Here is a 14,665-nt window from a genome sequence, read left to right as displayed (position 1 = left end):
TACTATGATTTCACTACTTATTTGATAATGATCATTAAATCAACCTCTAACAAGATTTTTTTCTCTTCAAAAAGCATAAAAACAAAATCAAATGAATGATCCAGTACTTTTATAAATAAATAAAACAAGAGGAAAAATCTGTTTACACCCAAGTTACACTCAATATCAGTCATTCATTCTCTTAAATCCAACAGACCATATATGTTAGTACAACAAGTGATGAGAGAGAAAAAAAGAAATCTTAAATAACTTATTGCACTAACACATTTGGTTCATTGGATTTAAGAAAATGAATGAATGAGATTGAATGTTACTAATGTAATTTAACTTATGTGTAAATGTATCCTGAATTAGCAAAAAGATTCATCCAAACTCACTTTTGCCTTTTATCACTTAAAATAAATTAAATAAAAAATGTCTTCCATGTTTGAATATTTCCCCCAAAAAAGAGGGAGGATAAGTATTACTAATACTGGCTGGAACACCCCTAAAGGGAAAGAACCTTTGAATAATATAGAAAAAGAGCATACTAATGTTACAATATACATACATGTATAAAAAGCTATGAACATATAGAACAGAAATTATGGAGAAGTTGTGGATTGCTTTGTTACAAATTGAATGGTTGAATGGAGGTATTTATCTTTGGGACTCAAACATGACTTGGCCGTTTCAATTAGCATCTGGCAAACACTCAACAATTCCTCGCTTGCCTATCAAGAAACAACAAACAAGAAACAAAACCTTAACTACAAATTTCAACTACAATACTTTTACATGATTCAAATACAATTCTGCAACTTCCCATCAGCCAAATTCATTCTCAATTTGTAATTACAATGGCCTACCTTGAAAGATGATGCAATGCAATTGCAAGCTTCAAGTGCAATAGTTCCTCGAACAGCCTGTTGAAATTATTAAAAGGAAAAGACCACTAAGAACAAGATTCCTAAAAGGAAAAGACCAGTAAATATAAGGGGACACAATTATCCTTAAAATAAATATATAAAAAAAATTAAATACTATGATTTATTCTTTGCCTTTAAGATATTTTATAAATATTTTAACACATCTATCATTTTAGCATAGTATATCAGTATGATTATAATTGGTCAAACAAACCAAACAATATTAATTAAGCAAAAATGATCATACCTTGGAACCTTCTTGTTGAACTGCACTAATCAGGTTCTCAAGAACAAGTTTAGACAGAGAAACAAGTTCTTGCTTATAAGATGAATCCCCATAATATAACGTGTCATTGCTGGGAATCTGGAAAGGAAAAAATACATCGCAAGGTAAAACTCAAGCAGAGTCATGGCTAGAAACTGCTTATCATAACTAAGATCGCACGTGGCATTATAATGGAATGAGGGATTATGGCTTCCCCAGACCATTGGTGATATTCATTTCAAAGGTGACACAATGTAGACGATAATGGTAACATAGTCTCATTCCCAAAGCTCTGTTCATACAGGTTGTGCCCAGAGATGGAAAAAGGCCTTAGCAGGTAACTTTAGGTTCATTATTGGTTAGTCACTAAGGAAGATCAGTGCATGAGAAGACATTATTGAACTTTGTTAAGTTGAGTCATAGGATTAAGAGAAGCATGAATATTTTGGAAGAGAAAAGTGAGATGAAAGTGATATAGGTTCACTAAAGTGACTCAAAATAGTTGTCGCACGTAAGCTAATCCTAGACTTAAATTTGGAGATATGAACATCAAATGATACTTATACTCATCACGACTGACTCACGAGACTTTCCTAAATACTCTTTAAAAAACTTCGATATTCCATTTAGTTCATTTTGGATTGTAGGACTAGGACCAATGGTATGTCATTTTTATTCCATTAACCTTATACTAACAGTTCCTTTCAATCACAGAAATACATTAAGGAAAGGTAAAGCCATACCTGTATATTTGCATGATATGGAAAAGTCTTCTGTGATAAAGTTGTCAATAGTAATATGATTGCAGAAAAAATCTTTGCCCTCATTTTTGGTTCATAACTACAAGGATTTTTCAATCCATTCATCAAACAAGATACAGAAAGAGAAAAGAGAAATTAAAATAACAAGGTTAGTGTTCTCCACAGGCACAACAAACAAGAAAGAGGTTTCAATCATATGATATACCTGAGAGAAAACTTACCATGATTGGGAGCTGATCAATGTAAATAAGTTGTTTGGGACATAGGTGGCAGGTAGAGTAAAATTACCTTCAATGAATGTAAAGAAAATCATAGTAAATAAACACAGATATGAAGAAGGGCTAAAAAGGAAACCAAATCTCAAGCTGTTAGGGGAAAGTGCATGACTGCATTTTATTATATTTCTAACAAGGTGAGACCTCCCTAAATAGATTTTGAAGTTTCTATGTAAAACAATGTGAAAAAATGTAATAATATTAAAAACCTGGAACCACAACTAAGAAGCCACAAAGCTTTCTAATTGATGAAACTAGTCCTTCAACATCACTCGGCATCCGAAAGGCTACAAGATCAAGTAAATCAACAATCAATAATTTAGAATGCTATCTAGAATACTGACGATAAGTATTCTTTTAGAAAGAAGATGGCACAATCATTGTACTTCTACGAAGTGCTGAAGAACTAAAACATTCTGATACAAGAGAGAATAACGCTAAAAAACCCTCTTGGGAAAAAATATGATGGGTTAGACTTGATATGTAGCACTCAATGTTATACTAGTTATTTCTAAGGTACTTCTACATATCTATGGGTCATTTCCCCATTCCAATTGGTTCAACATCTCATTGAAACTTAATTGTAGAACGTAGCAGTTACAAAGTCAGCCTTTAAGCTATATGTTATCAGAAGCCCCAAATCCTTGGTAATGTTTTAGGAATTTGAAACGATCCAGCAAGTTAATATAAATTTGCTAGCATGCAATGCCTAGCAAATCACTACATAATAGATCTAGGGGATATAAGAAAGTTATGATGCCCAAGCTATTGTGGTTTTTCTTCTCCACTGCAAGGGAGTTACTCAAAATATAAAAAAAATCATAGTGTGGGAAAAATTAATTAGTTTTGGATGTGACAACTGTTCTCAAATCCTTTTAAGTGCCACTATTTGATAATGACAAAGAAAATCGGAGTCAAATAAAGCCCCACAAGTAATAAATGCATTGCATTCAGTTTCAAGTATTGGTTCTTAGTACTTCCACAATGGTTCAGCAACTACTTGACATGTTAAACAAATAACTAACCATCCAATATGTTAATCGTACACAAATAGCCAATTGCTGAACCAATCAATCCATCTGAATGAGAAATCAAGCCCCCTAAGAATGCAACCTGAAAATTTGCACCATGAATCCATGCATATATATATTTAGCAAGAATACATATGACATATGATGTGCCAAAAAACTGACATACCTACCTCTGCAGTCTCTAGATATAGATCAAATTGCCTACCCTGAGCAGAAATGGAAGGTATTGTGACTTCGCTAAATGTGATGCAGGATTTAAAAAAACAACTCGGATGTTTCTTAGGACATTTCAAAGCTTGAATTGCTAAATAGTTGCTAGAATGAACAAGAGCTTCCTGCAAGAAAGAATGATTACAAAATTGCTGAAATGTTACTTGGGCTTTTTGTAAATAATGCATCTCCTACCATTATAACTTTCTTAGATAATTAATACACATACTTTAAACATGCGTCTTTATTATATCGATAAGAGCGTGTCTGTAATAGTTTTGAAGGAATTGTAATGAAAATGGGGTGGGTCAGAATGAAATGGCCATTCCTCTATTGCAGTGCTTGGTTTTGTCAGGAACGGAATGTCATTCCACTACATTCTATTGGAGCAGAATGAATATAATTATTTTGTCAACAATCAATAGAACAGAACTAATGACAAACCTTAAGCTCATTTAATTTACCAAAAGCTCCTCTGCAATCAACCAAAAATGCTAAATGGCGTTCCATCTCTGCTCCATAATCTACCTAGTGATTTGAAGAAATTAATGTCAGCAACTCATCACAAAAACACCAGCACAACTAAAAGTTAGCATATATAGCAGAGTAATATCCTCCAAATGAACAGGTTACCATGTGCACAAGGCGAGTGATTGAACGTGCCACTAGTCTATCGTCATCTTTCACATTCATGAATTCCAAATTGTCATGTAGAGTTTGAGAAATTTCAAAAAGCAATTGTATGCTCGTCGCATCACTGATGTGACCTTTCCTGCTTAACAAATGATAATATGTACTCCCTAAGTAACGAAATGTGAACTTAGAACATTTTCTTATAAAAGAATAAAATATTCCGACAAAGAGAAGATGACTACAAAGAGATCAATGTATAAGAGGAACTGGTTTCTTTCCTTTTCAATAAACCAGTAAAACTAATCAAGAGAAACTGGTTTAAGGAACTACAGCAAACCCAGCAGCACTCTCCAAAAATGCCCAACAAATAATTCCATAATGAAAGAGCTACAGACAAATATCAATTAACTCAACTAAATACCAGATTAAAAGCTAAATTCTGCTATTCCTCAAACTCTCAAAGAACAAATGTATATATGTATATATATATATCATATTATATATGAACTAGAAAATATAGGCAAAGTAGTATATAAATGCTAATAAGGGTGATCTATGAATGAAAGAAGTTAAGAACAAATTTTCATGATAAACAGTACCTTGTTGCCATATTAAGGATGTGCAAAAAGACAACATTGCGTGAATTCCCACGCATTACATCTAAGATTTCAGGAAAGCAATTCTACAAAACAACAATAAAAACTACAGTAATCACTACTAGTATTTATGAATTATGACTAATATATTGATGAGCAGAATAACAGACTAAACACAAGGAATAGGATGATAAAGAACAACAGGATATTATTAGGAACGTACCAGAGAAAACACATCTTCCAGACACTTAAAATGAGACAGAAGCTTCACCAAGAGAGATTGCAAGCTTGGCATTTCATCTTCTGTAACTCCTTTATTCCTAGCACGCTGTGAAATGCCTTCCAAAATGGTGCTCAAAATGTTATCCTGGCATAGAAGATTGAATTTGGGGGAACGATTATAAACAACAACAACAACAACCAAGCCTTTATCCCACTAGGTAGGATCGACTACATGGATCAAAGGACACCATAATCCTCTATAAAAAGGAAGTATTAAACATTATTCTCATAAAGTTATTAAAATACAGTTATATCAATTAGTAACTAAAATTTGCAATTGGATAAAAAATATTCCATCAAGGGCCAGAGAATCAAACTCACTATTTTCCAAGGATTTTATTGAAGTTATCATATGTATGTTCAACTAGTGATTGTCTGCTTAGATATTATATAAGACATGTCACTAAAGAGAAAGGAAACAAAGCGAGGGAGATAAGAATCATCCTTGCACAGAGGAATCAGACAAAAACATAAGAAACATAGTGATTGGGCTATCTTCCATCTAATCTACTATCCTTTCTGGAGCTTCTATAGACCTTCTCCTTAAATGATAATGAAACAGTCATGAAAACAAAAAGATGACTGCTACAAATGTATCAGCCAAAACAATTTCTATCATGTTATGTAAACTGGACAACAGATTAGTCCACTCAGCAAAGATGATCCACAATGACATAAGAAATCTTTTATCCATTCAGCAAAAAGATTTTACCCACTCGCTCAAACTTACCATCTGATTCTGAAGAATAAGATCAGCATAAGCATCTACAACCTTCAAGTACTCATCAAGGCTCTCATACTGAGTAATAACCTGACATTCAGCCAAATCACATAACATTTGAAATACCTGGAGGAAATAATGGCAGTATGGCGAAAACATGCTTGTGAATGAAGTCCAAACTATATCTAACAAAACATAAATTTTAACAGAGGCCAGATATGTTCAAGTTGGCCATGAGTTGGAAACAAATTATAATGAGGTATGATGCAATTACAGAAATATCCCCTCTTAATACAAAATCAGAGAGGATGGTAGTTTAAAATCTAAAATTGGGTAGATCAATGTACATATTAGAAACAAGTCAAGGTTTATGTTACATTATAGCATACTAGAAGTACGAGTTTATAATCATTTAGCATTCAATCAATCACCTAAAATCAACACCCACTTAATCACCCTTGATTTTAGGGGTCAATACTACCTTAAATCAGAAGACTTTTATTAATAAACCAATATTTAAGGAAATAAAATGATTATCTGTCCCTGACACCACCCTTGCCCACTGCTAGAAGAAACAACAAAGAAAATACACCATTGCAGCAAAGATATAGATGAATGAACAGGTTAAGATATAAGAATATAAGAAATTGCAAAGTAAAAAAGGTAAGTCAGAAATTATGCAAGATCACTGCAAATCTATAAATACCTGAATGACTTTATCTAATACAGCATTGAGAACGTCAACTGAAGGTTTCATCTCATACAGCCTGAATCCAACCAATCGGTAATTCATGTGCTGTATCACCAAAAAGAAAAAGAAAACTGCATATTGGAAAAACTGAAACAGAGAAAGCAGCTAGAATATAATAAATAAATTCATAATGTGTACCACAAGTGCTTCAGGCGTGATATAAATTGCATATGAATCATACCTGATCAAAGGAACTATCCTTGCTAAATTCAATGAGATGAAGGATCTGCAGAGCATTTGAACAAACAACTTTGATAGGGAGTTCCTTCAGTAAATGATGAAGAACAATTGAGACCCTCGGAAAATCCTGTTGACTCTTCATAAATCCAAGCTCCGCGAGAACTTCACTGACTTGTCTCTATAGCAAAGTAAAGTATAGTTAGATCAGAATGACACAAGATAAGGAGGACAGAGAAGTGGGGAAATACTGTCTAGTCACTGGAAAGATAATATGGCAATAATTTTCGGGGATTGGGATATAGGAACTCATTTTCCCGTTATAATAATAAGAACAACCCAAGCCATGTAACTATTTGTATGTGCATAACATCAACACTGTTTCATGAACTTTTCAACCAGTATATTCATTTCCTTCAAATGCTCTAGTAAAATTCAGATTGGAAGAGAAACCCATCGATGAAATTTCCAGCATACACTTCATAGTTCATACAACAATGATAATATTGTCCGAAACAAGTATATGTGTGCTGTGAAACATCATTGCATACCTGAGACAACCCATTAAATATACACTTCATAATATACTCCATGGTTGGTTCCATCTGACTAACTTGTAATTTTTTGAAGCTTTGAACATTTCCATGAGTGCTTTCTTTTGCTGACAACATTTGCATCAATATAATTGTGATGTCATTAACACATGTAACAAGATAACCTGTTCCAGTTAAACAATCATGAAATAAGTAATTGGAAATGAACATGAGAGAGATAGATCATCGATCAGATACATCGGACTACTAAATGAGTAAATTCAATGATCTTTGCAACCCATTGAAAACAAGGGATAAGAGAGAAAACTAAGCAATCCCAAGTGACTGGCCATTGCTTTAAAGCACAGAATATGAACAATAGAACTAAGTGTCTCATAGAAAAGAGTATAGAGAATTAATGTAGACTTCTTTATCCTGCTTACGCTGAAAGCCTGAAACAACCGACAAAATAATGTTTACCAGTCAAGTTTCCAAAATTTTCTATGGCTGACTTTTAAATCTGATGATTTAGGAAGAAAGAAATACAAAAACTTCAACACCAAGAGTATTTATGTGCTGGAACCAAATAGCAATACAACATTTAACCTCATGCAATAGATTGCAGCTGCCTAAGGTGTGAGTGCATAATGAATTAATGATACACATAAATATGCATAAGCAAAGGTCAGACCAGAGACACTGAATACATAAACAGGTCTTGATTTAACAATTAAAAAAATCCAACGGATTCTTGTCCACTTATTTTATACATCATAAGTTGGTATGTATTATTAACAACTATACCTATATCATGTGCAGGCAGCTTCTGAGCACAGTGAGCCATGTATAGACGGCAATATGCAGAAGCCACTGGATCTCCTAATCCTCTTGTCATCATTACCAAACGCCGAAGACTGTCTGCAGGTTGATCAAGCAGAAAGCGCCAGCAAGGCAATATTGCCAGTTCCAAGTAACTATTGTACAATTCCAAATAAAAAATTAGCACCCATCTCACTCAGGAAGAAGCAATCTTTACTGGAACAGTTTTTAATATGCTTAACAAACTCTTTTTAGAGTTCTTAAAAGCAAATTCTCATGAAATATTGACAGAAAACATTGCTTGTTGCATTACATCAAATCTTCTTAAGAATTAAAAACTATATAAGAGGTTCAACAACAAAAAAACTACACAAGAGGTTCCAAAATTGAACTTAACTATCAATTATTAATAAACATGGGGCATTTTATGACAAAAGAAATATTTGCAACTAATTAACAACCCCATACCACTGCCAAAAAATCTCCCACAACATGTAGCCAGTCCAACTTATTTACTATCAAGGGTCATGTAGTTCACAAATATTCACCATCGACGAGCCTAATTTCTAGCTGAAATCAAATCATCCGAAAAGCTTACACCACTAGGTGCAAGATTAGCTTCTATCCCTAATACAGAATCCCTTTTGGGCACATAGCATGGACAAAACAGTGACTACTCAAATCTTACAACAACAATCATCACCTTTTCTGGCTTGGTGCGATTGGCTACATGGATCAAATGACCATATTGTGTTCTGTCAAAAACCAACTTTGTAATAAAATTTTGATTCAATCAGAAGAGCAAGAGAGAAGTTATCAAATGCCAGAATACTTCATGAAAAAGCTTTCATAGATAGTCAAGCATCAAACTATCGCAAATGCATAAGCATTTAAGTGCAGACCCAGGAATTAATTTTATATTTAACAAGAATACATGGATCAAACAATGACATCGTATTCTGGAAAAAACCAATCTTCTACTAAAGAGAGAGAAAGAAAGAATAAATTTCAGAATACTTGATCAAATAAGCTTTAATAGCTTTTCAGTATCCCAAAAGCATACACACTTAGATGCAAACTCACGAATGATTCTTATATTTAAAAAGGTGTTTTTCATCCAAACATGTAGCCATGTGCAATATGATTGTAGCAAAGAAGCTATTTCTTTGTTGATGTGAATTTAGGTTTAGCTTTAAGATTATGGAAATTTAGTTGCTTCTGATTTTTGTCAGAGTGCAATAATGGACGGCCTTTTAAAGTGAATTCCTGGAATTCCAATTGTTATTAAGAAGAAAATAATAGTGAACATGGCATCAGAAAGTCTCAGACAAACTCAAACAGAGAACAAAAATTAAATACGTAAGGAAGGATAAGGATTTTACATGCGTGGAAGAAGCTCGTGTACAGAACCAATTTTGATGAACCAGTTATTGCAAGTTTCTTTGGCATCAGCACAAATATCAATTGCTCCAAAGTTTTCTACACAACACAAATACAGAACTTTTGAAAAAGATGCCAATACTATATGAGGACCAACTATCTATAACAGACCATCAAGCAAGCATATAACACATGGCCAGGCAAGAAATAATTAGAAGCATATTTGGTGACTTCTAATGTTTGTGATAGCTAGAGCCTTTTTATGTTCGTATAATATATTGTGAATTACAATACAGGATATCCTAGTGAACATATTTTCACTTGGTTAATTAATTCTAAATTGAAAATATGTTCACCAGGACATAGTAGAATAAAAAATATTGAATCATAATTCTCCCAATAATATGCTTTATAAGTACTACTTTAAAGGGTGACCCAGTACACGAGGCTAGAACCTAGTGGAGTACGGGGAAAGTAGATATACGCAGTCTTGCTCTTGCACACAAAGAGACTGTTTAGAGGATAAGAATTGGTTGTTGTATCGTATGTACTTCTACTTTTAGCCGGAATCATCATTTTGAAAACAATATAAAACATTATTCATGCCTTGTACCAAAGAAACTCTTCATTAAGTTATTACATGAGTTTGTCCTGACTGAATTACATTATTACAAAAATAAGTGCGCAGCATTTTGTTAATGAGACATTCAAATTGAGAAAGGACCTGGTAAGTTGCAGAGTAAAGTTCCCTCTTCAGAAAACTCAGCTTTCCTCTTTATGCGTTGCCAAACCAGATCCCCAAGCATGTCCATGATATCTGTGACAAGGACAAAAAGTGTAGGATAAAACTCAGAAACTGACGTATCCATCAGAAGCTTAGCAACCTGCAAACAGAATAATCAGTTTAAGACTCATATAATCAACCAATATCTTTAGACAAAAAGGGAAAAGAAAAGAAGATACTTTCACTAAGTCTCTTTTATTTAATTAACATATTGTTAAACAAAATTAACCTATATTTTCATTATGTTTTAAAATAAACTATACTTAGGGTCAGCTTGGTTGAGGTGAAAATTTTATAGATGGATATTCACTACAATTTTACAAATAAAAGGGGTCCATGAATTTTTCACCCCCATTTTAACCCCTTACAATAGCAGTTAAGAAAGTACATGAAGAAAAGGAAATACAAAAAAAAACATGTCTACTTAACAGATGATGCCAAAAGCAAGCAAGGTGATTTCATTTGTACAAACTATAATATTTCAAAATAAACCATTAAATACATCAAAGTTCACCTTTATGGATAACCTCAAGGATGTTACACGATCTTCAGCAAGCCAAGACTGATTAATTTCATCTTTGAGCTCATGTAGTCGAGAAACATACTCCTGCCACGTTATCACCTTGGCACCCCCGTCTTCTAAATTTTGTGAACCATCCAGTTCCTCCAAGTGCATGCTTATTGAAGATTTCTCTTGTGCTGAAAATTTGAAAAATTACGGAACTAAATGATGACAGGTAAAGTATAAAATAAAAAGGAAAGTCAATGTAAAAGAAATTGGCATACATTTTCCACTTCTCAATAAAACATCGGGCATCTGTAATAAAAGTTCAGATGATTATATAAAAAATAAAACTGAAGGGTCAAAGATAAAGGACCAAAATTTAGAATATGAATGATTATTTACCAATGCTTACTGCAAGACATATTCTCTAGGAATATCAGAGGTACTTCCTTCAACATTGCACAATAGAAATTACAGATATTTGTAATAACTAACTACGACAGCTTCTCTTAATATGCATTAGGTAACAACTAGTTCACAAGGGCAGTGTTATCTAGCATATAACTCATACATATTCAGGATTAGTTCTTTGCACAATATTCAGAAGATTCTCAAGTCTTCTGCTAGGTACAACTCTACCTAAGAAATATGTGATAATATATCCATCAATGCATCCAACAAAACAGTATCAGTCAGATCCATAATTGAACTATCAGAAAAATATCTAGCCTCTCCCCTAATTCACAGTAGTTGAATCCAACTGGCTAGCAGTAACTGAACTCAAATTTACCATTACTGACACTTAAAAATGTCCAAAGTTGGTCATCATAGAACATGCTTGTATAGCTTATCAAAAACTTCATTTTCCCTCAATCATCCTTAGATAACAAATTTTTTATCTGTAACACAGCTTCTTCAAATTTATATATAAACCAGAAACATAAGAAAAAGAGTAATATAAAACTTACTGAAGAAATAGAAACCATTTTGGAGACAGGAAATCTCTGCATTAGTAATCTCCTGAAAGAGGTCCATTCCTTCACTGGCTGATGATCAGAATCTTTACTGAATTTTTCAGCATCATGAAGTATGGTTTTCATATCATGTTCATTTCTTCTTAGTGGATCAAAGAAATCGTTGTTCTCATGATGCACAACAATAACCTAAAATGAAAATATAAACATAGGATTGAAGATTGTTAGAAGTAAAACAACAATTCAACAAAGTGATTATCACGCGATCATGGAAACAGAGAATGTTAATGATAAATTGGACCTGTGAAAGGGAAAGAGAAGAAGGTGAGGAGAGAGGGTGAGAATGAGCGGGTACGCGAGGAAGCGCGTGAGATTGAAGATGGAGATTGTAATCGCGAGCTCTGAACTCCATCATTGAATGGAAGCATTCAGAAGAGATTTGAGCTTCGGGGTTTGGGTTTTGGAACACTGATTTCAACAAGCTCATATGATAATTACAAAATACAAATACACCGGAAAAAGATGGATACTGGTATAAGATCTCGTTAGATACCAAAAAATTAAAGGTGGTAGAGCCAGTCACGCATCGTAAAAGTTAGTATATGTGACATGGCATACAATACATTGTACTACTCACGGGAAATATTTTAAGTAGACTTTGGTTCAACTTAATTCGATTTGTTAAAAAATCAATAAGAATTAAGTTTTGAGTTGAGTTCAATATTAAACTATTTTTTCTGCCTCAAGTTCACAAACTTGCAAGCAAACTAAGGAGGTTAGATGTATGTTGCTAGTCTAACATAAATTTAAATGTCAATAAGGGCAGTGGATTATACATTTAGGTGGCTCATATAATGGTTTTGAGTTGCATGATTGGAAATGTTGTTATTCATGTTCTCATATACACTTTTGGTTGATTGGATCATATGATGAACAAAATGAGAAGATAGATGTTGCTATCATTACTACTAGCTTAGTTATGTAAAACTTATTGCTAATGATTATTACATTTGTGTTAAATAAAAAACATTGTTGTCAAAGCTGATGGTAAGAAAATATATTGGGGAATGTTAACAAGTATTATAAGGTCATTTGTTTAAGGAAGAGAAAAAAGAAATTGTTTTCAAATTAGTGTCTTACATAAAAGTGTTAGACTTCATTTTCATGATTATAATATATTGAGATCTATGCAAAGAGTGTCATGGGTTCAATTTCCAAGATAACCAAAAGGTTAAAAATTCGATTTTTGGTAGTACACTTGTTGGTAAGGACAGTCACACATCGAAATGGATCAGTTCCTTATCCACCAACCAATAAGGTGATGAGATATCTTGGTAGTACTAAAAAAATATCTATCATATTCGGTTCAAATAAGATAAAGTTTGGTACCATGATTCAGCTGATGGATGAATATTTTCTATTCTTATTGGTATCTCCATTTGTGTCTCAAGCCAATCAAAATGTCTTACTTTATTGGAAAATAAAAATAAAAACATAAATTTATTTTTTTGTATTATTTGGTATTACTCCATTGGGTAGGAACATTGAGACATGGTCCTTTCGAAATGTGTTATTTACTCTCTCTAAAAGGCATTGCCATTTTCACGTGAGTTACTTGCGTAACCATTATTTGAGGCTTCATCAACTAGAGTGTTAAGCTACTTCTACTAGACACATAATGTTTGTTAAATTATACTGATAATAAATCCAAAACAATGTTCAACACCCATGCCATTTGCACGAGGCCAGTGTTACCATCCTTTGTAAGAAAAACATGTACATCTGTTGTCCCGATCCGTGTCCTCATCTGTGTCTCATGCTAATTAAAATATATCATTTTATCAAATAGAAAAAATATAAAAATAAAGTTATATTACTTAGTCTATATTTATTGGATAGAGACACGAAAAGACAGGGTTTTTAGAACAGAGGATAGTTTATTACAAAAGCTACTTATATATATATATAGCTTTCTAGTCCTACCCTTATTCTTAACATAATTATTCAAGATGACACTACAAGCACAATCTTTAGCATTTGTGACATTGGTGCTGCTGCTACTATTGGTGATGATCATCAAAATAGAGGGAAAATTATTAGTATATGATTATGGTAATGACATTAATGTCTCAGAGGTGAATGATGAAGAAGGTGGTGTGAACAAAGCAGCACCAGTGAAATGCAGGAACAGACCATTTGCATGTAGCAAAGGAGAATTTCCACCAAGGTTTATGTGTTGTAAAAACCATTGTGTTGATGTGACTTCAAACACAAGCAACTGTGGCTTATGTGGGATTAGATGCCGCTTTAATTTTAAATGCTGCAACTATTTATGTGTTAATACAAATATCAACCCTTTGAATTGTGGTAGATGTGGAAGGGTATGCCCCTTTGGAAGGTTATGTTTATTTGGTTTATGTGCTTTTCAAGAACCATCACCATTGCCACCACCACTCACTGAACCACCAACTTCAATGCCACACCAAAATGCATCTCAAGTACTGAACCACCAATACCTCAAAGACCCATCTGCAATGGAGTAAATTTTAATATGATTATATCTATAGTTATGTTATCTATATATCAATGTGCTTTTGTTTTTACATAATATGGTTTTCAAGTTTGAAAATATGTTGGTATGAATGTATTATTGTTTTGGTTAAGAACTTCGGAAATTGCTGTTACATTTGGATATTGTATGTTGTTTGATGGATGCGTTGGCTGTGTTAATTTGACATCATGTTCCATTAACATAACTTTTGCCTTTCTGTTTCTTCTTTTTAACTGTTTATTATTGTGATTCAGTTTCTTTGCTGTTTCCAAGTTCCTCCTCAGCCAAATAATCTTATCTAATATAGTGGGATCAACATCTGCTGTACCAAACGAATGTGCCAATACTCGAACTTTATCCACAAGTGTTCAAATCTTGGAATCAAATTTTTAAAGTCATAAACTACATTTATGAGATGTTTAAGTCTTCTTTTTCAAAATCTAACTCACAAACAAACTTTCGTAAAAGATTACCTAACTATCACCCAACCCAGGATTCCTATCACAGCT

The 14,665-nt window shown here is 33.3% G+C and overlaps 2 protein-coding genes across 5 annotated transcripts; one reads left to right on the top strand and one right to left on the bottom strand.

The window, feature by feature from the left end:
• Nucleotides 396-12,079, bottom strand: LOC109357247 (UPF0505 protein). 4 transcript variants are annotated; one of them, XM_019601067.1, is made up of 23 exons: nucleotides 11,907-12,079; nucleotides 11,600-11,794; nucleotides 10,913-10,943; nucleotides 10,641-10,825; nucleotides 10,067-10,226; nucleotides 9,345-9,441; nucleotides 7,948-8,117; nucleotides 7,162-7,328; nucleotides 6,615-6,791; nucleotides 6,389-6,478; nucleotides 5,692-5,772; nucleotides 4,903-5,046; nucleotides 4,683-4,765; nucleotides 4,084-4,225; nucleotides 3,895-3,978; nucleotides 3,411-3,575; nucleotides 3,235-3,322; nucleotides 2,419-2,496; nucleotides 2,156-2,222; nucleotides 1,917-2,013; nucleotides 1,156-1,272; nucleotides 849-905; nucleotides 396-713 (listed from the first exon to the last, which is right to left on the bottom strand). In XM_019601067.1, the coding sequence occupies exons 1-23, from the start codon at nucleotides 12,018-12,020 to the stop codon at nucleotides 585-587; spliced, it is 2,718 nt and encodes a 905-aa protein (XP_019456612.1). In that variant the 5' UTR covers nucleotides 12,021-12,079; the 3' UTR covers nucleotides 396-584. The 4 variants fall into 4 exon arrangements, with proteins under 4 accessions (XP_019456612.1, XP_019456614.1, XP_019456613.1 ...); XM_019601069.1 differs by having other exon boundaries at nucleotides 11,600-11,796; nucleotides 11,921-12,079; XM_019601068.1 differs by having other exon boundaries at nucleotides 400-713; nucleotides 4,084-4,222.
• LOC109356432 (stigma-specific STIG1-like protein 4) lies at nucleotides 13,566-14,307 on the top strand. The gene has a single exon (XM_019599754.1). It carries the CDS (start codon nucleotides 13,615-13,617, stop codon nucleotides 14,146-14,148), a length of 534 nt encoding a protein of 177 aa, XP_019455299.1. The 5' UTR covers nucleotides 13,566-13,614; the 3' UTR covers nucleotides 14,149-14,307.

This window comes from Lupinus angustifolius, chromosome LG09 (genome assembly GCF_001865875.1).
Source record: "Lupinus angustifolius cultivar Tanjil chromosome LG09, LupAngTanjil_v1.0, whole genome shotgun sequence".
NCBI classification, from domain to species: domain Eukaryota; kingdom Viridiplantae; phylum Streptophyta; class Magnoliopsida; order Fabales; family Fabaceae; genus Lupinus; species Lupinus angustifolius.
The sequence above is the reverse complement of the archived record's forward strand: the minus strand, read 5'-3'. Positions and strand labels throughout refer to the sequence as shown.